This window comes from Tyto alba, unplaced genomic scaffold, assembly GCF_018691265.1.
Source record: "Tyto alba isolate M040663 unplaced genomic scaffold, T.alba_DEE_v4.0 Super-Scaffold_23, whole genome shotgun sequence".
Classification (NCBI taxonomy): domain Eukaryota; kingdom Metazoa; phylum Chordata; class Aves; order Strigiformes; family Tytonidae; genus Tyto; species Tyto alba.
Genome location: NW_024881297.1, coordinates 1888578 through 1914025, shown reverse-complemented (window position 1 = coordinate 1914025; position 25448 = coordinate 1888578). Strand labels below are relative to the sequence as shown.

Sequence of the window (25448 nt, the reverse complement as noted above, 5' to 3'; positions counted from 1 at the left end):
TGTTAGAATAGTTTGTCCTCAAATGCAAGAAATGTGACCTTTGGTTGAGCTACGTGGTAGGCCAGACCCTTTTTGGAGGAGGTATCGCACAGATGATTCTAGTCAAAGCCATACTCACAATGTTAGTGACATCAGGAGAGGCTCCGTTCTGCAGCAGAAGGAGGACTATGTTCAAGTGGCCCATAAATGCAGCCACGTGTATTGGTGTGAGGCCCGACTGCGAAACAAAGCAAGAGCAGTTTTACTCCTCTGCACGGGCGTAAGGAAGGGGCTTCTTTGTTTAAATAAAACATAAGTGAAAGCGAGGCATGATAGGAGAGGAAAAAAAAAGGAAGCAAAAAGGGAAAGAGAGAAGGAATGTTTCTTCAGGACATGAAACATTTTTCTACCTCTGTTATAGCCTGGATTGAAGCCCCATATTTCACCAGGAGTTCCATGACTTTGATGCGATTTTTCTTGCAGGCAATGTGCAGTGGAGTAAAACCATTCTGTGCAAAAGACAGTCATGTTAGTTAAAAACATGCAGCTACACTTTCCACACAGCTCCATGCCGGCACGCTGGGAGCAGAAGTGTTAGAGTACCAGAAGCAATTGTTCTTTAAGCACAACAGGTTATGAATTACAGACATCTCCCAGTAGACTGAGACAGAACAAAGCAGCGGCACTGCTTTCTTCTCTGGAAATGGAGAGAAACCAAACTTCCACCTCCAAAAACCAAACCCAGATGTGCCCGTTCCGACCTTCAAGTGTACACGTGCACGCGTGTACATATATGGTTCTGAAGGTTGCACACATGTATATGTAAGGACAACCTAAAGCAGTTCCCAAAACTGCCTAACACAAGGAAAATATAGGAAAGGATAGTGGTCACACTGAAATCAGTTAATGTCTTTTGAAATGTATAAAACATATTCAATACCTCTCTTAAGAAAAGATTGTTTCATGCTTCAAAGTGTTCACTCAAAGTATCTGTGGCACCCCTTCCTTCATTTCTGCCCTGCGGAGTCATAAAGCATTGTAAACTAGGTATCAGCCCTCATCTGGACTGAAATTCAGTGGGGCAGGGACAGGAATGAAAGGGGGTGGGAAAGAGAACATCTTAAATCAAGATTGCAACCTAGCATTTTGTATTGTGAGACAATAGTTTTACTGCTGTGCTGACCATCAGCACATCTTCGTTTCTTTCAAAATGCTCATTCAGTAAGATTGGGGCCCAAATCAAAGTATGTCTTCATACTCTGTACTGTAATACATGCTTTGACTTCAGGTTTTTTGATGCACTGTTATAGTTAATGAAGGTTAAGTGTGTGCCTAAAGCTAAGCAAACGCATTATTCACCTTACGTGAACATTTTAGTGAAAAGCACAAGTAACATTTTTAGATAATGTTGAAAAATTGCTATATTTTCTAATGAAAAGGATCAGTACTGCTAAACAATCAACTAGCAGTTAACAACTTATCAGTGAAATCTTAGCTCACGGAAAGATGGATGTGACAGATTATTCTAGAGTCAGCTTCTGTTAAGGGAAATGTTAATTATAGTTGACTTGAAGGTGCTTTAAAGCATATACAAATCGAGAAAGCTAAGAGCTCATATAGTGCTTGTATCCCCAAATAATTTTGAAAACATTGACTATTTTTTTAAATCTAGCTGAAAATGAATTATTTGTAAAATTTATTCCATCACAGGACTCTGCTGTTGGAGAGCCTTCTCCAATTCCTAAACAAGGAATTAAAACCACTAGGTATTTTACCTCCCACACAGCATCTCTCAATATACTTGACTGGGAGTTTCACTGTTTCAGAAATTTCCATATTTTCACTTAATTTTACTGCCTGAGTTGATTTCATTTTGCTACTTCTACTGAAGTGAGGAACGGTTTGATGGGGGAGAGAAGACAGAAAAAACGTATCACTAACAGAAATTATGAGCATCATGTAATATACTAAATACTATGAACAAGAAAGAGGCAACAATTCCCTGATGGGAGAGGAAAAAACCAGTCTGGATGGAAGAGAGCAGAGAGGCAGCAGTCTGAGGGTGTTCTCCTTTCATTTCAGATGTTTCTCTGGGAGGGAGGGAGAGGAACAGAAGGTATATTTCTAGTCATGGAAGGAAAGAAAGAAGATGTGGGGGCTAGTATTTAATGTGTATGTGTGGGTAGCTGAGGAAAGTACAGCTAAAGATAATCAGAAGACTGGCAAGAAAAACAAGAAAGGATGAAAACAGCATCAAATAATTTCAACCAAGTGAACAGGATATTGAGAAAGACAAAACAAGAAAAGCATAGGAAGAGGAAGCAATAGGGGTTACGGGATTTGGCCAAGAAAAAATGAGAAGGTAGAAGAAAATTGTGTCAATAAAAAGTCACTTCCAAGGAAGGAAGGGATAGGGGGAGCCTTCAGAAAGAAACACAGGGTCATAGTGAAGGCAAGAAACTGGGGAAGACAGAGTGGCCTGCAGTGGAAGTTCTGTGGGGGCCCTGAATACAGCAGGTAATGACAGATTTCTTGCATGCAGAAGCATCTCAAGTGTTCACAGTCTCTTTCTTTACTCTACTAGGTGTAATATATTGCTCTTTTAACTTCCATCCAGTTAACAGCTCCCAGGGACACTTCTTATTAGAGAATTTGGAATCTTGTCTGGGTTTGGACAGATTAAAGACTCTTGGCAGCTTTGTATGTTCCCGAAGCCAAATGAGACATTGTTCTCTCAGTTAGGGGATAATGGTCTGATCCGTGAGTGAAAGGAATCATACCTGTTTTCCTGTAAGCATCAGAAGAATTGTTTTTTGAAAAGGAATAAAAATGGTACCTAATGGAGTGGAATGGCACAATTTGATAAGTGCAGAAATATTAGCTTTTTACTATATTTTCTCCATGCCAATTAACTTATGGATTCAGCCGAAAGCTAACAAATGATTTGTGTGCCGTTATCACATAGTACGGAAAACTGAACTATTAATTCCATAAAATGCCAATGCATACATTAGCATCAGCTAGAAAAGGCTCTGATTTTAGGAACTCTGTAGAGCTTCCAGACCTGATACTACAGCCACTTGCCATGTGACGTGGTCCATGACTAGGCATAATGACACGAGATACAACACTGATAACCATCAGGTGTGACAACCCCTGTTCTTACTGCCACTACTTAAGGTTGGTGGAGTTTGCTGACAGAATTTTCAGTTAGCTTTACTGGTAAGAGCTACTCATCTGCCCTGGAGAGCTTTGTTACACGACACAGGTGGGACTGGTTTACCAGGGCACGAGCATTGGGATTTGCTCTCTTGTCCAGGAGAAGTTTGGTGACACGATAGTGGCCACAGTGTGCAGCCACGTGGAGGGCGGTCAGGTAATCCAGCGTGACATCATCCACGGGAGCTTTGTGCTGCAGGAGGTGTTTGACGCATTCCACGTGGTCCCCCTGGGCCGCCATGTGAAGTGGAGAGAGCCCATTCTGTGGCCAAAGAAAACAGAACAGTAACTTCTAGTAACACTCACTTAGATCGTGGCACACATTAGAAGGATGCCCATCATGAGTTTGCCGAGTACCCACTCCACTGAAACAGAGCTGCATCTGAGCTACGGACTGGAAGAAAAACTGAAAAAAGCTATAGCCACCCCTCCCCTTCCAGCAAATACAGGCAAATTTAGAGGAACATCATGTAATTAACTAAAATCAGAACGTAATCAAAGCAAAAGAATCTAAGGGTCTTGACTCATCATTTAATATAACATATCTTGACCTTAAAAGACAGTTCTGGGGATACTCATCATAACACTAAGACATAGGTTGTATGTTAATTAGAGGAAAAGCACCTATACCCATCATCATATTTATTGAGGAACCTACAGTTTTTTTCTTTAGGTGTTCAATGAAAAAACAAATTATATTGGCAAACCTGACCCCTGAGCTTCTGGGAAATGATACTTTCAACCACCACCATGGTTGGACCTTCTGTTCAAACCATAACACTTGAAGGGCAGTGAAAGCAGGAGCTTTATAGCCTTGTCTAGCTTTAATAGGTCTTTTTGTAAATACTGACGTCAACGGAAGGTAGACAATTAAGAGGAAAGAGAATTGTTTCTATTAATATGTACAACAAGTTGTTTCAGAAAAAAATAGTTTTAATATTTACATATTCATCTGTCTCTGGTTTGGAACCACCCGTTTCAGTTGCAAGTTAGAAGAAGAAGTAGCTTTTAAATCTACTTTCATTTTACATGCAATAACGTACTGAAAAAACACTATGCGTTTAAAGATAGACTACAACATACAGGCTTGAACAGGTAGCTGACTTGGTGTGGTGGTCAAACTGGCTATTTATTTGTCACCTGGAATGAGGGGATTATTCACTGGACAGTTCTGCTCTGCTCAGCTCAATCCTCAACACAGTGGGGACATCCAGTAATGCTGATATTCTGTCCTAACTGGCAACATCTGCTTTGAATGGCAACATCTGGGAATCCTGCCTGGAGTGTACACAATACATGCAGCAGGGTTTGTTCTTCGGAGCCTCTGTACCTCCGAGTGAAGTGAGGGTGTTGACACATGAGGTTCACCGAACCACCTTCTCCTGCTAATGGAATCAGTGAAACTAAAAGGAGTCACTTCCTTACAACTCCCATCTCCCTGTGGATCCCACCTGCGTAAACAGATGACCCGGACCACTTGGTGCTATCAAGGATGAAAAGCCTGAGCACATCCTTATTTGATCTACTTGATATGCTTGCAACCCAGTGATAAAACTTTCTGAAGACTAACAAGATAAAATCTGGAGTCTCCGATAAGGGTAAGAATGGGCCAGAATACACTAATCGCCCTTGTTTTGCACCCAGTGCAATGGTCTGAAACTGGTATTTAAACTGTTTGTCTCTTCTGGTCTTCCAGAGGACCTCAAGCACATCACTGCCACACTCCATTCCACTGTTTCCCAGCTAACGATACCAGCTACATTTGTCAGGCACTCTGAAGTTTACTGATGTGAAGTGCTGCTCAGTGGGGTTTGCTGTTATACTACAAGTATCTTTCTCTCATTAGTTCGACCAAGGGGACAGCATTTGCAGGAAATGCCTTAATCCTAGATGTGTGCCTTTCAGAAATCAGTAAGAACACACCAAAATAGTTTTCCAAGTCTGAAATAGTCCATGAAAACAATTAAGAGAAGCTGCAAGTCACAAGGCCCTAGTCAGCTTATATGAAGGATCGGATGACATATACTAGGAATCATCTCCCAGGAGTGACTGTCCCAGCTTTCCCATCTCTTCAGAAGCAACAAAAGTGAAGTGCTTGCAGTAGCACTGCATATCATGTGTTTAGTCTGATATTGTAGAGAGGGGCAAAGAAGTGTATGATGTTTCCTGTATTCATAAAGGATAGTCCCTAGTTATGTAAGAAAACCTTATTTTGGATCATTCTACCCATTAACACATTTCCTTTGGGAGAACAGAAATGTTCACGTCTTCTTCTTTGTCCTTTCAGTGACACTGAAAATTCTGTGGCAAGTTACATCGAGCTGTTAACGTATTCTAAGACGACACACACCTTGGTCCGTGCAAGCAGTGGGGCACCTCGTTCCAGGAGCAGCTCCACAACTTGGTCGTGTCCACTTCTTGCAGCACAGTGGAGGGGGGTGAGTCCATCCTTAAAGTAAAAGGAGAGAAAACAAATGAGCACATCCTCAACTGTCCATCCTAGCACTCTGAGGAACACCCTTCCAGGAACACAGCCCCACAAGCATGCAAAAAAGCTCCTTGGTTTTGACTCCTAACTGAAGCTGGCTCCACAACATGAAGTTTCATCCCTACTCTTCCTCACACCAGTAAAGGACACTCTAAGGTTACCGTTTCAGAGAGGAAGCCCACTGTGTGTTGAAATCTCTTATCAAAGAGGATAATGTGAGCATGCATTGCCTCCTCCCCTCCATCTCATCTGCATGGCTTTGAGACTGTACTACCTCTCCATGGATAATGTCTGCTGGACCAAGGATGCTCCATTAATCAACCCTTGTGCTTTGGATTGCTTTTGATGAAGCAGGAAAAATATTTTAAAACAGAGAAAAAGAGGAATAAACACAGAGAAAAAAAATCTTTCATTTCTGAAAACAATTCTTTGCTAAAACTGCTGAGAGACCACCAATTCTGCAATATTTTTTCCACTGCCAAACACCACAATATATTAAAAGACTTGCTCAGGTTACTCAGTAATGATCACAGCAGTGGTAGCAAAAGAAGTGTCAATTTAGATAGGAGAATGCCTTCTAGGTAATTCTGCTAGTTTGGACTTTATGCAGAAAAATACAGGAAGTATGAGATAAGAAAAGTGATTGCAAAAGAACATTAGTGCTGAATGGCAGAAAAAAAAGAAAATGTGTAAGATACAGTGTCCTGGGTTGAGTGAGTGGTGGGGATTTTTGGTGGCAGGGGAGGGGGCTATAGGGGCGGCCCCCTGTGAGAAGCTTCTCGAAGCTCCCCCAGCTCCAAGTCAGCTCCACCTCGGCACCAAAACTGAGCCACTTGGCTGCGCCTCTGCCAGAACGTATTTAAGAAGGGACGTGGGGAGGAGGAGTGGGACTGGTGAGGAGGAGTTGCTGCAGCTGCATGAACACCAAGGTCAGTGGAGGAACGGAGGAAGAAAGGAGGGGGGAGCTGTGCAGGAGCAGAGACCCCCCTGTATCCTGTAGGGAGATGGCAGGGCGGCCCCCCCTGCCACCCATGGAGATCTATGGTGGAGCAGACACTGATTTATGGCCTGGGAGGGGCTTCACATGGTTGATCAAGGTGACTGTGCTCCAAAAAGGCCGGGGTCTTGTGGGAAAAGGCAGCCCCGCTGCTGTAATTCAGCGCTGGGAGGATTGCAGCATGCGGGGGTGTCCCACGCCGGAGCAGCTCGGGAAGGGCTGCAGCCGTGGGAGGGAATCCAGTTGGGAAAAGTTGGTGACCCACAATGGAGCAGTGTGGGGAACGCTGCGGCCCGTGGGAGGGACTCACGTCGGAGGAAGTTTGTGGAGGACTGTCTCCTGTGAGAGGGGGACCACAGTTCCAGAAGCTCCCCCCATCGCAGATGGAAGCAGCAGCACTGACTGCACCCCCCATTCCCTGCCCCTGCGCCGCTGGGGGAGGAGGTAGAGATATCGGGAGCAGAGCTGAGCCCGGGAAGAAGGGAGGGGTGGGGGAAGGTGTTCTCAAGATGTGGCAATGCTTCTCACTGTCCTACTCTGTTATGTGTTGTTAGTGTCTGTAATAAATGTCTGTTCTTTTTTTTCTTCCCCTAACGGGTCTGCCTTCTGCTCGTGCCCATACAGGGGGATTTTTCCCCATCCCAGTCCTATCTTGAACCCCAAGCCTGGCTCTCTGTCCCTTCTCATTGCCGGAAGAGAAGGGGGAGAGAGTGGCTGTATGGTGGTTGGCTGCCAGCCAGGCTCAAACCTCAACATATAGAAACCCAAGTTTTCATCTCATTAGATCTCAATATTGTTCAAGCATGCACTCAGAGAAGTAATCGATACTCATTCAAGGGACAGGTTTATAAAGGTGAAATGGTAATAGTTCTTAATCACAAGAAAAGTCTTTTCCCTTTGAGACATACTGCTCATCTTAGATGAGGTAGATGCTATTATTCTAGGGTGCTTTCTGAAGAATCCGGTAACAGCATGAATAAAAGAGAAATATACTGGTCTGAGATCTATTACTTAGAGGTTAAAAAAGTAGCAAAAATGCAAAAACATGGCCTTAAGTATGACTTAGTAACCCTGCTTTATACACAGACATACCGTTTGCCTTGCTGGAGTTTGGCAGAAGTCTACATCCCTGTATTTCTACTTCTACTACCAACATTTTTAAATTAAAAGTAGCTCCAGTCTGCACAGTGGCATAGCAATTGCAACATCATTTTGGCTATGCAAACATAGCCCTGTAATACTCTACAAAAGATAGTTCCAAGAAGTAGATCCTCCCTCATCCTCAGTTCCAAAAGCACAGAACACCTTTCTGAGTTAGCAGTGCAACAGAGCTCCACTGCGGGGAGAAATATTTCTCCCTTACTCAACTACTGTTTCCAGAGATTTTCCGGAAACATGTGAAGGGGTCTCAGAAGCAGAGACATCACTAAATCCCATGGCTGTTCTCCAGTGAAATTCAACAGATGCAAGATCAAACCTGCAAACAGAATTCAAGGCTGTTCAGCAACTGGCAGCTTGGGTCAAGGTAAAGCAACTGGGTGTAACTAGCTTATCTGTGGGGTTTTAAATCAAGTCTCTATATGCACAACTGAGGTACACTTTCATCTCACTGCCAGAGGGATTCATTCACATAACTCCCATTAGCATTATTAAAGTGAGAATATATCCCAAACTTATTCACAGGAAAGGTATTTATCTGGTATTTCTTTACAGTTTCTGGCCTTTTATGGTCTAGATTTTTAATCAATGTGAGAGGTTCACTTTCCCTATCTGCATAGTGACTTTGATGTTATTCTATTTAATAGAACAACAAAAGAAAGGTGGAGTTGTGTGAAGCCTTGAAGAAAAAAACAGGACAAATCCCCAGATGGAGAAAGAAAAATACAGGGTAAGAAACTCCACAAAAAAGTCTAGCTAAAACAAAAATAAGAACGAAATCATTAAACCCCACGATTTCTCCTCTGTTATCTATATTTCCTTCTAAATGTAGAGACAAAAAAAATTGCAACTTATCCTATTCTCTCTTGTCATAGCTTTTATAAATGCATCATCATTTATTATCTGTGCGCTTTCCAGTAGGTGGATGAAGCAATATGCTTTGCAGCCTTCCCCTATATCCCTCTTCTCTTCCCTCTTTCTGCCCTGTGGAAAACAGCATGTATACTTTAAAATCATTGTCTATTCAATACTTTAGACTCTATTTTTGCTTATATGCTTTCTTCAAAGATAAGGGAAATTGCAAGGAGAGCTGTTGTAGTAGAAAAATTAGTACATAAAGCAATGAGGTCAAACTGACATTAACCAACATCAAGAGACACACTGGTGCACCAAATTAGTCCTCTTTTGCACCATTATCTATTTGCAATGAACCTCAGTGCTCTGAAATCTATTGCAGGAGTTTGCCTACGTACATTTTTAACCATTTCACTGCTAACTGGCACACCATGTAAACGGAAGAACACATGCTGACCAAAATATCAAACACATCATTTGACAGGACATACAATACTAGGTCAAAGAGACACAGACTTTGAAGCACAGGTAATGGATATCCCATAAACACAAAAGCCGTCATACTGGCACACAAGAAGTTCAGCAATTTTATATTTTAAGAAGTCCAATACTTCTCATCCCAAATAGTACATAATGAAGAGTTAAATGTTTTCACCTTCCAAGTGGCATCCTGTACATGGTGTTCTGTTGTTCCCACATGTGGCCCTCTCCCAGCTCACACTTTGCAATGCAACCAACAGCTGGGTTACCATTAGAAATGACACTACAATCCTCTCTGTATGCATGGAAGCCGTGAAATTCCATCACTCCTAATTTCCTCGTAAATGGATCTCAACATGGAAGGTAAATTTTTGCCTTTTTTTCTTGAAAATCAATCACTGGTCATTTTTTAACCTGCAAAATTAATTCTGAATTCTGTGTGTGACTCCTAACTGCAGGGCTCAGGAAGATAAATGATTGGGTCATTTCACAGCGATTAAAATGCTTTACTTAAGCTTACCAGAGAGACTGAGATAGAAGGAAGCTGTGCTTACGAGAGATTCTTAATGGGAAATGATATGGGCAGCATCTTAACAGAAGGACAGTTGTGCACATTCAGTGCTCCTTCAAACGAAGGCTGATGATAGCACATGAACATCAAAGGCCAAATTATCAAAGAATTCCTCTAAACTACAACTGCATATTCTCACTTTTATATAGATGAAATAAAATTTTACTATTCTGTATGTTAAACATGCAAAATTGTCTAAATTTTTTCAACAAATAAAGGCCCTTCCATTTGTTCATTTTTCATTACTACTAAACCTCATCTCTTTAAAAATGAATGAGGCAAATCTCCCTCTTGCTCTAAGCTCTCAGTCTTGGCATAATTAAACACGTTCTAAAGTATTCCTCCAGGTCTGCCATTCAAAGTAAAAATTTTAAAAATACAGCAAAAAACATACCATGCATTTGCTTGAGAAATAAGATAATAACTTAAATAATTCTAAATAACAGTCACTATCTAAATAGCTTGCTTAGATAATCTGTACAACATCCCTCTCTCTGGTCCCTTGTAAACGTTATATGAATCGACTAAATTTTTTATAGCAAATATCTGCATTGTGATTAGATATTTATAATCTGACATTGCTTTAGGAACGGCAAAAACTGCCAATGAATTATTACTGCTCTGCGCATGTGTGGAGACTAGGAGAAAATGTCACAGCAGCATTACTGCAGGGAAAAGCACTGTAGAGAGAGTGTAGTGCCAAGACAGGGTTAGCATCCTGCTACAAAGGCTTTACGTAGGAAACCCACTACCATGAGGAAGAAGCAGAGCGCCGTGCCTATTTTGTTAGTCTTTATACATCCAGAAGGAGACATTATTACTAATAAACCCCCACAGGTTCCCAGAATGAGTGTTAAGGGGTGTCTGAAGCACATTCACCACAAAAACCCCAAACTGAAACAAACAATCCCGAGTTCCACCCCTCACAGCTTCCTTCCTTTTCTTTTCCCATTGGTACCGTACTTCTCTGTGACCAACGTTCCCCCTTCTTTCAGCTCCAGCTGAGCCTCCTTTTCTTTTCTGTGGCCTTTCTCCAACCCAAATGGCATACCAGATCTTCTCCCCAAAATGCCACATCTACTCCCCTCTCCAGCTCCAGCTGCCACGCTCCAGGCACACCACATGTTTACTTTCCCACACAATCACCTTTCCGTTCCAAGACTAGATGCTCTTTTGTTCCAGGGATTCTTTTTCATCTGTAAATATTCTGGACAAGAGCCTGCAAGAGGAGTCTAAAGAAAAGTCCCAAGATTCAATAGAAAGAACACAAAATTTGGGTCAACCTCAGCACCTGAGACAGGTGAATGTGTTACTCCCTCCCTTCCTTCTAAGGGTGTTTGCATAGTCCCACAAAAATGGAAATACCAGTAAGGTGACAAAGGCCTGCAAATAATGTTGTCTTTTAAATGTAAGAAAGCATACAAAACCTGAAAATGCCTCACATTCTTGCTCTTTTTTTCCCCTATACAATTTATATACAGAGATGACAAAAATAGACATATTACAAAACCTGCACTCATAAGAATACTCCTAAAACCCTCTAGTAGTCAGTAACATTTCGATATCCCACATATCCTTACTGTTACTATTCCATTATATCAGAGTTTTGGTTTGGTTGTTTTTTTTTTTTTAAATACTATTTTGGCCACACTGAAATTGCTCTGCTTTTAAATGCTTCGAATAATTCTCCCTGTAATAATCCTTACTATGCTTCAGGAAGGCTGTAAATCCTTTCCTTCTCGCAAAGTGAGAACTGATAATTGCCACGTTACTCTTGACCACGTGACATTGATTTAATCATAAATTGAACTTTCCACCATCTTTTAGAGAGTGAGTTTCTGCACACGGATTCCTAGCCACAGTCTGCACAACCTCTTCTGAAGCCCGTCTCCACACGTCTGCCACCGTAAGTTGTATAGGTCAAAAGTTTAGCTAAATTTAAAAATTTTAAACAAACATATGTCACTGAAGTTCTTAATCTGATAAACTTGTAGAGAATATAGGTTTGACTAAGATTTTAAATATGACATGTTTTAGCATAAGAAGTTTTTTACCCGTTAATTACTTTGTAAACAAAACTCCAGAGAAGGCTCGTATGTAAGCAGAAGTAGCACAAAAGTAGATGTAACAGATAGCACTAGTAGAAGTATCCCATTAATATCACTGGGAATGGAGTTTACATTTTTGCTTTAGATACAACGTAAAGAGAAATGAAATTCCACATTTAAAAAACTTAATTTAGTAGTTAGTTGAGAAAAATGGTAAAACTTGTCAAAAAAAAAGTACAATATTATTTTTAAAAATGAAGTGTAGCAAGCAGATTTACTAGCAATTCTACATCTTTATACTCTTGTGAGAAATGCCATAGAGTTTCGGGAAATACACTATGAAATGTATAGAAAATAAAAATATGTAATTCCCACAGTAAGCAGAGCTTTCCTTTGACATGCAACATTAACTATGGAAGAGTAGGACACGTGCATAATTTACTCCCTTTGAAGAATGTACATTTTAATTTATTTATTTTTTTTTTAGACAGTACAGGGGCCCCTAATGGATCATTCCAATGGAATTTTTTCAAACATAAAAAGATTTCACAGATTCTCTGAAAAATTCAAGTATTGAGGCTCATCTAAATTCTGTAAAAATAAGTTTTTGCTTCTTAATTTATGCATCATCAGATGTCATGTAATAAAACAAGTTAAAAATAAACCGAATGAAAGCAGTGAGTACTTTTTGATGTGGTATGGAGATCAAAAATAAAAGCCCAAGCTGTCTGGCAATGAAATACCCTAGTCCATTTAATTCCACCGTCTTTCAATCAACCTAACCTACTAGAAGAATGCAGGTGTTCCTCAGAAGAAATGCAAAGGCGAGTACGGAAAGGCAAGCATGTTAGTACCGAGGTGGAGGAGGCGGAAGCCTGTCCTTTAAAGTACAACACAGACGTACGCGTGGCATGCAACACACAACCTACCTCTTCAATACCCTACGTACTCACGGCCATAGCAAAGCACACAAGGCATGCGGACAAAGCAAAGGGAAAAGAAAAAGACACCGAGACGATATAAACAGCTGGCATGAAGACAAGATCACGCCACAGAGTCACTGACAGCGAACCCAAAGCTCTGGAATCTTCCCCACTGTGAAGTACCCGCGGCCGACCAGCACTGTGTGCCTTTCAGCAGGGAGAAGGTGGAAGATGAAGGCAAGAGGAAGCTACTGAGCCCGTGCTAACTGGGGCACTTTAGGATACCTTCACTGGCATCTTTGTGCTGACAGTTCTTGAGCTAATGTAGCAGCTGACAAAGGGCAGGAAGCCAACGCAAGGAGGAGACTCTAAAATTAGCATCTTCCACCTGCGTTGGGCAAAGTCCTGTTCCTTCAGGTTCATTCACAACCGCGCACCGATCTTTGTAGGTGAGCGGGGAAGGGAATGAGCCTTGACCTCTTAAAATCCAAGACGTTCTTTACAATCATCTGTGCCAACTTGTCTAAAACAAGTATCTAAATACTGAACGGGAAATAGGTGAATTCAATACTGACATTCCACTGGCCAAACAGACCGATTCTGTTCAACTACTGTGCTTACGAGTACGTGAAATATCCTGACTGCAGCATATTATTACCGTTTCATGACTCCTCACCATGAGATTTTAGGCAATTTTTGTGGAAAATTTGACCAGGGATGATTTACTGCACATCTCATGAGAGGCAGCATTTTCTATCATCAGTAGTTTTAAAGAAAGAGCAAGAGAGACATCATTTCATAAATAAGCAGAAATCAAAATCATAATCACATATAGAGTTACACGATAATCGCAATTGTCTTCCCAGCTTATGAAGTAGCAAATGGCTGATGTAATTAATATCAAAGTAACTGCAGCAGTTGAATCAACCACAAGGGTAGTTGACTGCAATATCTTCTACCTTATTAAACAAAAACTTGTATGTCCAGCTCTAAACAATGTGTTCTGAAACATCCTCTATTACTTGGAGATACAATTTTGCAGATCAGTGCTTAAAAAACAGCAGCTTTCAAGAACAGGTCCTGTGCAGCTCAGTTCGCATAAATGACCACATTTTCCTAAGTGACTCCAAAATCCCATTTGAAATAATTAACCCTGCCTGTATAAATTTAGGGGTTTTTCTTTTGTGACGATGGTGACTGCAAAATCACCCATCAAGAGCACAGTATTGGTGCAGCATTTCAGCGGGACAACTGGGAGGAGGAAGCCAGCGAGGATCAATGAATTCTCTGCAGTTACTCTGGGGAAGAGGCGCCTGGCTGCTGGCACAGACCAGGCTGCTTGTTCCCAGTATTGACTCTTCCATCAGAAATGACTGCCAGCCCACTTACAGCCGTTTTCATGAGGCATACTGTGACTGGCACAGACATTCGGGAGTCAGGGGACTGAAAGGCTTAGCTGAGTCTAGACCCTCCACTGCCCATTGCTGTGCAGCACGTGTGCTCTTGCGTCACGAGAAGCTGGACCTACTGACAGGCTTATTTCCTCAAGAAGATCACTTTCATGAGCTTTTTCTTGTATGATGTAGGTAGATTATACAGGAGACTAAAGGAAATAGTATTTCTGCCTCCTACCAATACCTGCCATTCTTTAGTCTGATACCGTAGAAAACAGTCTACATAAACCAAATAACAATGTGAAAACTAAAGCTAGGGTTCTGAATTTAAAAAAAAAAAAAAAAAAAGGTACAAAAATATTTCTTTATAAATTATTTTTGAAGTTGTAATTTAAATTGGTCCAAGTTTCAAAAAGATTACACTCATGAGGAGGCAATGTTTAACATTTTTGGAATTGTGTTCAGCTGATTTTTTCTTTTTTTTTTTTTTTTTTTTTTTTTTTTGAGTCATTTTTAACAGCCGCATCTAATGTCTCACTTGAAGAACAGAGAACACAACTCCTGAAGCTGAATTCCTACCTATCAAGCTTGGCGTTCACAGCCTCTGGCTTAACCAAAAAAATACACAACAACAACAAAAAAACAAACAAACAAACAAAAAAAAAAACCGAGCAAACAAAAAATCCCAATCCATTCCCAAGAAGGGACAACATCATATTCAGGGAATAGAAAGACTCACCCTGGTTTTGGCATCGATCTGCCCTCCACGATCCAACAAGAGCTTCACCATGTTTGTGTTTCCCCTTTTGGAAGCCACATGCAGTGGGGTGATTCCATTCTACACCATGAAAAGAACAAACAATGAGCATGATGGATTTGAAGGTGTATAATGGTGGTGAATTTGTGTTTGGATCACAAAAAATGAGACCGTCACGTTGTAGAGAATACACAAAAATGTACTTGAGCATCAGAGCTAGGCACACACCATGGAAGCTAGAGTTAGTAATTCCTTTCTAAGCAAGAATCTTTATTCATTTGGGTTTTTTTTTAATAAGTGAAGCAGCGCATCTGCCAAAGCAGCAAACATCACAGTCCCAGAGTCAGACAAATAAACAAACATATATCAGAGTCCCGATGAGTCAATATTCACAAAACACTGATGCATTTTAATCATTGCAACATACACAGAGTACACAAATGTGCAACTCCTACACAAAGAAACCTTCTTAGTGTAATGCCAATAGTGTAAAGAAGTAGGGTCCTGTTTAGGCTGAAAGTCCTTGCAAACGCTTTGGGTGATGAAAGAGGCAATATTAGCAGCTATTCCAGGTAGGCAACAGGAGGAAGCCAGTCTGAAAGGCGTAACCCTAAAGCAGCTCAAAGTACGTCTGGCAAAATTAAACAGAAAACTTGTGATCCGGTATCTATGTTGAGGTACAGATTACCAGAGGTTTCCATGGCACCGGATGCCATGCTTCAAACTGTGTAATATACAACAGCAAAGAGACTGTATTGTGTAGCTCTGCAGTTGTTTACCACAGAAGAGTAGTCACGATTAGTTGGTACTTTTATTGTTGCACTTAATGGCAATGTACCTTACGCTACTTTTTCAAAAGATGCTTATATGCGAATAGATCAAATTAGAGCTGTATGGTAAATACTGGACAAGCCAATAAATCCTACATGTATTTCTGGAATATGTCTAACTGTCAGAAAAGCTGAAGTGAGTTGACACATTATGAGAATATCAGCTTTCTGGAGCTAGTCAAAGCAGCCTGCTTCCTTCAGTGGGGAATACTGGTCGCTACTCAGCTCCCAGGGACTCTGGTGCATTGCATGGAAGCAATCTTTAAGAATTACTGCACAAAAAGTCACCCTGGAATACAACAGCATTTCAGCATTACTTTGCTCCTCACTTCCTCTTTACGAGGAACTACACAAAAAACCACTCCCACTTTTGTAGGCCATTGCAACTGAGAAGAGAAAGAAATTAGCCCATACCCTTGCCGTGAAATCCACTGCAGCTCCTCGGTTTAGCAGAAGCGTTGCCACATTGACATTTCCATAGTGCGCGGCTATGTGCAAAGGTGTAAAGCCACTCTACAAAGGGAAACAGCCCGTATTATAGAAATTATTTTATAAAAAAAAAAAAAACAAAAAAAAACAACTTAACTAGAACACGATTTTAAAAGCCGCTGGCAAACAAATGTATCATGTCGATTTTATCCAGGTCACCTACAACACAGCACAGCCTTCCAGACAGGCAGTGCAGTTTTCATATCAGAGGTTATCAAAAGTGCTTCGTTCTCTCGTTCTCCAATTCAGTCTTCCGAATCAGTGGCCAATAAGAAGAGTAGATTTCATCATAGAAAAAACTAAGATATTAGCCATTCTTAAAGAAAATAAAGGAAGTTTCCTTATTACAATTTGGAAGCAACATGGGTCTTTTGGGCTGCATCCAACCACAGAAGTTGCTGGACTCTTATGTGATGTCTCTTAGAGATACCGACAACATATTTCCCCTTTTTTTTTTTTTTTTTATACGTAATCCAAGAGTTCTGGTATACATGAGAAACTACTTAGTAGCACAGTATAAGAATTATAACTATTTATAATTATATACAGTTTGGATTTCAAAGACTCTGAAGGAACTTTGCCATCTGTACATCAGAAAAAAGACAATTGAATTATTGTGTACCTTCCTGAAAACTAGAAGGTGAAGCCTGCTCCAGCTATGAGTTATAGAATTGCTTGACAACAACATAAAAAAAAGATTAATTTTTTAGAAACTAGAGCACAGCGCAAGCTTTTAGTCTCATAAGTAATTCAAGTAGAAAGGAACTAGCTTTTGAGGTTTCCCTGAAGAGCTTTACACTGATTTAATCAGATCTTACTGTTAGTTATGGAAAGAGAGAAATACTTTTGGCTTCTACACTGTACTGTATTTTCCACCAGGTTTCATTTCTTTCAGTGTACAAATCCTCATTTTAAACTACGCATGGAATAAGGAAATGTAGGCCGACGTTGCACCACGAGATCAGTTTTACTCCCAAAAGGTAAATTATCACACTAATTTACCCTCATTCCATTTACTTCCTCGTCAGCCCCCAGGTGACCCCTGGTCAAAGTACAGTCAAACACTCGCTAAATTCATCCTCTTCTTGCTGCGACAGATCACCAGGGAAACATCTGCTGAGGCTATTAGGCACGCAGACACGACACTGCCTTACGCCGCCGACTGTGCGCGCGCTGGAGTCACGACTCCCGCCTGGCAGGCGCAGGTTCGCCCGGCGGCAAGGTGGCAAGGTGGCAAGCGCAAGGCGCCGAGAAGCAACGTGAGGGCCGGTGGCGAAGGAGCCGTAACCCCTTCACGCCGACCACGGCGAGGAACAGGCCCCGGGCAGGCGGCAGAGGGAAGCGGTCACCCTGCCGCCTGCCTCCGCGTGCATTCAACATCCATTCCCCCGGCTGACAGGGACACTCCGCTACTTAAAAGCAGGCATTCAAATAACGACCGCATTCTTTTTCCTAAAAGTGACGACAGTCTTTAGGGGAGAAATCGCCGTTCTAGGCAGCCTGACCCATGATTTTTAGTGGAAGTGCTTGGAGAGCTGGTATTTCCAGAATCCCTATGAGAAATGTAACATTCTCTGCTGCAGGTAAATTCTGATTATGTGCTATCCCTTCAGGACTTCTCAAAACTTTATTGAAAAGATCGTAATAAGAACAATGATAAAAATAAGCAGATGCTCTGAACAAGTTCTTACCTCTGAGGATTTGATTATATTTGTTATTGTAAAAGAAGGAAAATTAATTTCGCCGTTACTCTGGCTGAGCCAGACAGCTTAATTTAGTTATGCCAAGCGAGTGCGTTTTCATAATTAATGAAATTGAGCTCAAAAAGCATCTTTATCCCCTTAGCTCCATTACTCATTTCAAACTTCTTTGAACTGATGCGGATTCTCAAAAGTTTGCTTCAACAGTGACACAAATAAAAAGAAATTCTAAGACAAAGGGTGAATAAAAATAGGTTTGCTGAGTTACAAATTTCTATGTATTAAAAAAGAGCCATATCTTCACTTTTAGCGCTAAGTAATAAAGAAATATTGCCACAGAGCAGAGAAAATAATTATAAGTAACAGAAAGAGTAATTAAAAATTTTGATCTTGGTACCTCAGTCGTCCTATTCACCATCATCTGATGCAGCATGGTTTGGGAAAAAGAGGAACAATATTAAAGACTGGCCGCAAAACAAAGAACTATGTTGCTTTTTGAAATGAGTTATGCTGTTAATTACAGGAAAAGCCATTCAAGCATGCATTAACTTTAAATACCACCTCTGTTCCCATGAGCAACAAACGAGAATGCTATTGGATAGGGAGGCAGTGATTCTGCTTCCATCTCAGTGTCTCCTGGTTTACAAATAATGAGAGAAAGCTGGTTACCAAAGAAACGGGAGCTATAACTAAAAAGCAGATAAATGAGTTGTTTGTAATTACTGTATAGCTAAACACTGCAAAAAAAGTAGATATATTACTGGTGATACTGGTCGGGCAAGTTGTCTTTCCCCACAGAGGAAATTACCTTTAACCATGCAGACATAGGAAGTCAAGTTTGTTGCCCATTGGCACTCAGCCGTGTGACTACCGGGTTACCTCTAGGGCAGCACCGGGTTACCTTGGACTGCACATCAGCATTATGGTCGTTCTGCAGTAAGAGCGCCGCCGACTTGGTGTCGTCTTTTCTAGCGGCGATGTGCAGAGCCGGCAACCTCACTTTCCCCTTGGTGTCATTTTCCAGGAGGATGGCCACCGCCTGGTTGTGTCCTTGCTGCAGCGCAACAGCTAGAGGAGTGAACCCGTCCTGGTAGGGAAGAAAGCAGGCAAGGCTTCAGTGATTTGCAGAGCATTGTTCACACGCTGAAATTTGATAAGCGTATCACCAGCTGTTTTTTCTACATCTGCACCACCATCTCCAGTGAAATGACATCAGAGGCACAACATTTTAACCCAGATACAATTTCAAACTTGTCACAAGCACGCTTTCTCCACTTCAAAGTAGTCCTTCTTTAAGTCAAGTACAAGCAAAGTATCACTCGACAGCACCTCTCTTAATTACTCCTCATCTTGAAATGGACCACAAATACTATTTTTAGGGATATTTTGGTGAAGGGTTAGTGACCACTGAACAAATCCGATGTGAAAAATATACAGGGAACCTGTTTCTGCATATCTGATGTCTCTGCAAAAAGAAAGCGTCTCTTCGGATGCATTTGCTGCTGTTTCCTATTCTAAGTTACGCATGGACCACGACTCAAGAAGAAAGCCAGATCATGTTCAGGAAATTATTCTAGTTTGAAGCAGGAAAACATCAGATTATTTGTACTTTTTGGAAAAAAAAAAAATGTCAGAAGAATCTCTCTACTTTTCACTCACAGTTTTAGCTGTGCTTTAACATTCTTTTTAAATTGTTTTGCTCCTCCACATGATCTGGCTAGCTCAGCTGAAGTACTGCCTGCTCCCGTATCTTTTATTCTGCCTACCAAACTGAACCTAGTTCTAGTCTTGCATGCTGCCCAAGATGTGTTGTAGCCACAGGCTAGACCAGAAGGCGGCTGAACCACAAGGAACAGAGCAGCTCTCGAACCAAGTCTGTGACCAGAGGCAGGGTGGGTAACAACAAAAGAAAAGGGAAGGGAATAAAACAAGGTCTTCTATGTCTAGGTAGGAAGGAACAACTAAAGAGTTAATTATAACCAGAAAGTGAGAAAACTGATTTAGATACATCATAAAAGGCGTAGGAATGAGACAGAATTGATTTGGAATAGGAATATGGAAAGATGGTAAAATAATAAAGGACAAGTTAGGAAGGAATGAGAGCTAAGATGCAGAAAGAAACATTTGAAGAATTGCCAAAGCAATTTTTCCCCCCAGTAATCCAATAACATTCACTCCCTTCTGCATAGAGCTGTGGGTAGCTGCGTTGTAACAGCGATACTACTACGGTTTCTTTCTGAAATAGAGATTAAATTCTGTACAGTGAATTAAAAAAGGGTGAACAGCTGATGAAACAGCTGAACTGTAAAGATAATTCTGAGATTGGGGCTACAGTAGGTGTTGAAATGGCTTAATGCATTTGCCTTTCGCCTCTGGGAACATGAGAACAAATCCTGGATTAGAGGCCCTGTGAAACTGAGCTCATCCTTATGCTCATTTTGTATATACACATGTATAGAAGCGTTAGAGGAAGCGAAATACATCCAAAGGCAGTGCAAGTTTCAAAGCTTCAAAGACAAGATCGTCCATTTGATTTGCACCACTTTATCTTCCATCTTCCTCTACAAGGACACAACTCTTCCGGCATTCCCTCTCCTATTGTTTCTGGAGAGCATGGCTGACCCGAGTTTCATTTCCCCACCTCCCCACATGAGGACAGCCAATCTTTGATGCCAAACAGAAGGTTTGCATGCTTCTCCATGCATTTTGGCAGCATCCTCAGTTCAGGCTGCCATCCCACATTATTGAATGTACCGTTTCTCCGTTCTGTTCATGAGACTAACAGTGGTTCAGGCTGTAACACTTCGGTAACACTCAAATCACTGAAACCATCACCACAGCGAGACCCGCAACCAAAACTTACCTAGTTAAGTGATAAGGGGGTAGACAGCCTTTACTTTCCAAGCTACAAAAGTGAGAACTGACCTTTCTGATGACAGAATGTGGCAGATTTGGACTCAGGTTCAGAGTGGGAGGCATTTGATTTTTTTTTTTTTCTCCCCCCTGCTTTTTAAAAAAAAAAAAAAAAAAAAATAATAATCTGACAATACTGTGAGTTCCAGTGATGCCTGTGTGTCTGCATTCAAGCAGAGGCCCCATTAATTGTGACCGTCTTGGCCTCACAGTTCCTGTAAACTAACGACTGAATTTCCAGTGCACCTGATCATCACAACCAGTAAAAGCAAAAAGGAGAAAGGCTGCAAGCAGGTGACCACTGGCTGCAGCTGGGCCAGGCTCCTGGAGAGCCACAGGTCCACTCAGCTCCTTCGCAAGGAGTGTGTTTCTGCCACGTTGCCTGGCAATCACACGGGATTTCATATTTCAGAAAGCTGACATGTAATGTGATCGCCATATACGCAGGCCACAAGAGGATTATTTTAGGAGCTGTCACCAAATGGTACAGTATCCATTGAAAGAAGGGACAGTAAAGCAGCTGTGAACACTAGCAGTGTGGTTTCAAGGAGAGGGAGCATAAATGCACCGTCATTTCAAATTCATCCATTTGTGAAGGCAATCCAGAACGAGCACTTTTCTGTACAGACTAGGGAAAAGTAATAAACATGAGCAAAATCTCTGACACGAGAGGAATTTTCCTATTACTACTTCACATGGCACATCTATATCCACAGAACAAACATGAAGCCAACACACGTTGCAGAAGAGAGCCTGTTCTCATCCCTGTGGCTCGGAGTAAAAGCACACTCAGCAGAAAAAGAATGAGAGAAGGAAACAGAATGAGAGCAGTCCTCATGACCTTGGAGTTTTTCCCATTTCCCCCAAAGGCTCTCATTTGCAGAAGGAAATTCTTATGAGTCAATTCCTCTTGAGATGGAGTCTCATCTCTCTTACTTTGGTGTCTGCCCCGCTTGCACTGGAATTACTGCAGGTTCAGAGCACTGCGGCGGAATCCAGAACCCAGAACTTAATACCATTCTTCGGCATACTTAGACCCACGTGGCCCAGCAGTAGAAATAAAGTGTCTGAGGAGAACCAGAACACTGCCTGCTGAGCTCATTGATGTGATCCTTGTTAGTCTTTCGCATTCCAATTTATGCTAAACACAGACAATAATGAATATTCATAGCTCATACAAAGTCAACGACAAGCCTCAAAATCAGAGTAGCTACACTGGCCAAGGAAGTCCATCTGCCATCAGTCCTCACTGAAGGGAACGGGAGGAGGCTGGAGTAAGTGACATGCTGAAGACCCTTTCTACCTGAACGGTTCCATGAACCCGGCACCACAGAGAGCCTACTCTGACCATCACTTCTGTCCGTGCGCTTGCCTGTTTCTCAGTCTTCCTCTCTATGAAGAAAATATTCTGAATTCATCTAAAATCTCAAGGCCCAATCCAAAAGGAAGCTTGTCAACTACTAAGAGTTGATACTAATTGTTTTTATATCATTTTACACTATACACAGACACCCTTCTGGACACAGTCCTCCTAGTCCTAACTGTGGTATTCACATGATGTTCCACACACTTTTCAGCTGGCTGAGGAAGAAGCTGAAGCAAGCCTCCAAACCACCTTCCCCAGAAGACCCCTTACACAGCCAAGAGAGGGTGATACATGCTATAGTATTATATTCACTATTTTTTGCCCAGATCTTACAGTGCAAATGAAAAAGCAGCACAAAGATAGCCCTGCTGCTCAGGTGACTGCACTCCTAGGTGCTTGAGCTTTCATGGGCTTTGTCAGAGATGTAAATCTGTTCAGATGAAATGCTGTATCTCTCCACTTAGCATATGATCGATCTACTATTCACTCCATTCCCCTGACAATACCACCTTTGCCTCCTTCTACAGCCCTGAGGACCTCTCTTCAGAGCCTCATTTCATTTTTCAGAAAATTCTCCAGGAAGCTGATAGAAGAAATGAGCACAAACTGATGGTGAAAGTCCTGGGCTCACTAAAGTCACTGGAAATTTCACTGTCAAATGAATCAGGCTGGATTTCATCCCTTTTCACCACTTCCAGAGGAGTTCACCCTTGTCTTCTGTGCGTATAGAAAAAAAAGGGTAAGATTCATAAATACAACCAATTGAAATGAAAGTATGAAAGTTCTCAAAATACTCCACTTGAAAAATCTTCTGACTTTAAGTGATCTGAATATAAGGCAAAGGAAAATAAAAGCGTGTGTAAAAAAAAAAAAAAAAAAAAACAAAAAAAAACCAAACAAACTCACCTCAGTAGCTGTGCTTTGGTTGGCTCCATTCTCCAGGAGATATTTCACCACTTCAATGTGGTTTTCTTGAGCTGCCATATATAAAGGAGTAAAGCCATTCTAGAAAGAACACATGAGAAAATATTGTAATGAGGAAACCGAATATACCACCAATAATGAACCCCAAATAAATATATGGCTAAAAATGCATTTGTGCTTTTTTGACTGAAATGTTTTAAGTATGTAAGTAGAACGAGTTTGTATTTTTTAACTTAATATAGCAAAGTTTAATGCCATGTAAACCGACAAAAATCTTCATGCTTTCACATTCATTTTCTTTTGACACACAGTTTAGGGAAGCAATGGACACACCAATTATTAATACAGCTATTTCTTGCTGATAATGCTCAGGGACTGTAAAGCAGGCAATAAAGTTTTATGAAAGCTGACAGGAAAGCAAGAGTTTCCTCCATTTATTACATTAACTTAACCAAAGACATCATCCCCTAGAGACCATAAAGTCCATACCTCATGACAAGCTGAGTAGAGATGACAAAGGCTTATCATACTACATAAATTTTTCTAATACATAAAATATTGCAAATCATCAAACGTAAAGGAACTTAACCTTCTAAAGTAACAACTGCATTTCTGACCATGCAGTAAATTCATCTATCATTTAATTATAAACATTCATTAAAGTGTCCTAGAGTCCTTAAAACAATCTGCTCTGGATAATACAGTAACTGTAAAAAATTCTTCTAAAATTAATCAAACTACAGGCAAAATCATTACAAAGATAGGTCCTTGCATTAAAGTATTTCAATGGGAAGAAAACGATTTTAATTAATTAGCTACAAAATCCTTATGAAAGAAAGGCATGGAAGTGAGCTGTCTGCCTTATTAATAACTTCCTTCTAAGAGTTTTTAAGATTGTTAAAAAGACCTCAGAAAATTCATTCATCTGTAGATTACCACGTAACACAAGAGGACATAATCACCTTTACTTTGGAAAACATCTTTCTGTCTTGGAATGGCACTTTTAGCTAGAACATAAACCAGACTTCAAGCACGCAATTATTTTTTTTATCTTGCATGCTGTCACCATGAATGATAAGCTTGTCCATTTACACAACCAGACAGAATTAATGCAAATACTCTGATAACTAAGAACCTTGTTTCAGCAAAACCAATATTACACTTCCCAGCAAACTCGTTGTGAAAACATTCCAGTAATTTCCTAATGAAGTGCAATCTCATTTTGCAGTCACCAGATAATACAGTCGATTGTAGGAGTGATGTCTTCACAACCCCCCTCTGCATTTACAAATGCAGAAGATTGCTCAGGCGATAAATGTCATTTACGTTGTGTACGTCACATGATATATGTCATATATGTTGTAGCAAGTCTTTTAATACTGATTTACATAATGTTCTGGTACTTCCATCAACCACCTTGTGACACATGATTTAAAACCAGCACCCAGAGAACAGCTAACAGTTCAATGCCAAAACTGTAGGATGTATTTTGAGTGGCTTTGCCCAGGGGTCTCCCTTTGGCAGGTGTTACCCAATATTTTCAGTAATTACTTGAAGCATGGAATAGAGTGCTTTTATTGCAGTTACAGACAGCATGAATGAGACGGTGTGCAAGTACAGCACACAACAGGTTCATAATTCGAAAGGTTCTTGTTACCCTGCAGGAAAGAGCTGGAAATGTAATTTAGTAAAGACAAATACAAGTTTCTCTACTATTACAAGAAAAACAAACTATGCAAACAGGGAATGACAAGTTAGAGAAGAGTTCTGCAAAAAAAGGACCTGAAGGTCACAGTGGTCTACCAGAGGGTCACGGGTCAATGAGCTCATTCTGCTGTAATAAAGACAATCGTTGCACTGGCATAAAAATATATCTCCCTGGGGGAGCTATTTTTCTTTGAGAAAAGGCTAATAATCGGTGTTATTCTGTCAGGAAGGGGAAAACTGAAGGCAAACAAGACAGTAGTCTTTTAAGAGGAGGGTAAAGGTCTGTTCTGCATGTTCACGATGACTAAAACAAGTAGAAAAGTGCAGAGTTTTCTGAGGTTGCTGGAGAGAAAATACAGGTTAGACATCAAGAAAAGCCGCTTAACAGCAAGGTCAGCCTGCATTGCTTTTTGACAGGCAGCTTCCCTCCTCCCAGATCACTGCTAAAACCAGGCAGCAAACTGGATGCATAAACTAGGCAAAGGAGGAACGCTGCTCAGCACGCAATGAGGGAGGTGCAGAAGGGAGGGGACTGCCGGGCACAGGGGCTGAGCTGGCAGTGGGAATTGGGAACAGATTGCTTCCTTTTCCACTGCACTTGTACAGAAGCGCAGAGAGAAAACGGCAGGTAACCCAGTTGGCTCACTGGT

General features: G+C 41.1%; 1 protein-coding gene across 50 annotated transcripts in view; it reads right to left on the bottom strand.

Annotated features, from left to right (window-relative positions):
• ANK2 (ankyrin 2) overlaps positions 1 to 25448 on the bottom strand; it is a 372599-nt gene that overhangs the window by 103057 nt on the left and 244094 nt on the right. For 46 of the 50 annotated variants that reach the window (XM_042796632.1, XM_042796635.1, XM_042796631.1 and 43 more), the window contains 9 exons: positions 23074 to 23172; positions 18790 to 18975; positions 18286 to 18309; positions 16114 to 16212; positions 14852 to 14950; positions 5549 to 5647; positions 3263 to 3460; positions 390 to 488; positions 119 to 217 (listed from right to left, as the gene is read on the bottom strand). In XM_042796632.1, the coding sequence (XP_042652566.1) occupies positions 119 to 217; positions 390 to 488; positions 3263 to 3460; positions 5549 to 5647; positions 14852 to 14950; positions 16114 to 16212; positions 18286 to 18309; positions 18790 to 18975; positions 23074 to 23172 (1002 nt within the window). The remainder of the gene's footprint in view (positions 1 to 118; positions 218 to 389; positions 489 to 3262; positions 3461 to 5548; positions 5648 to 14851; positions 14951 to 16113; positions 16213 to 18285; positions 18310 to 18789; positions 18976 to 23073; positions 23173 to 25448) is intronic. The other 4 variants (XM_042796624.1, XM_042796645.1, XM_042796646.1 and 1 more) reach the window with 2 other exon arrangements.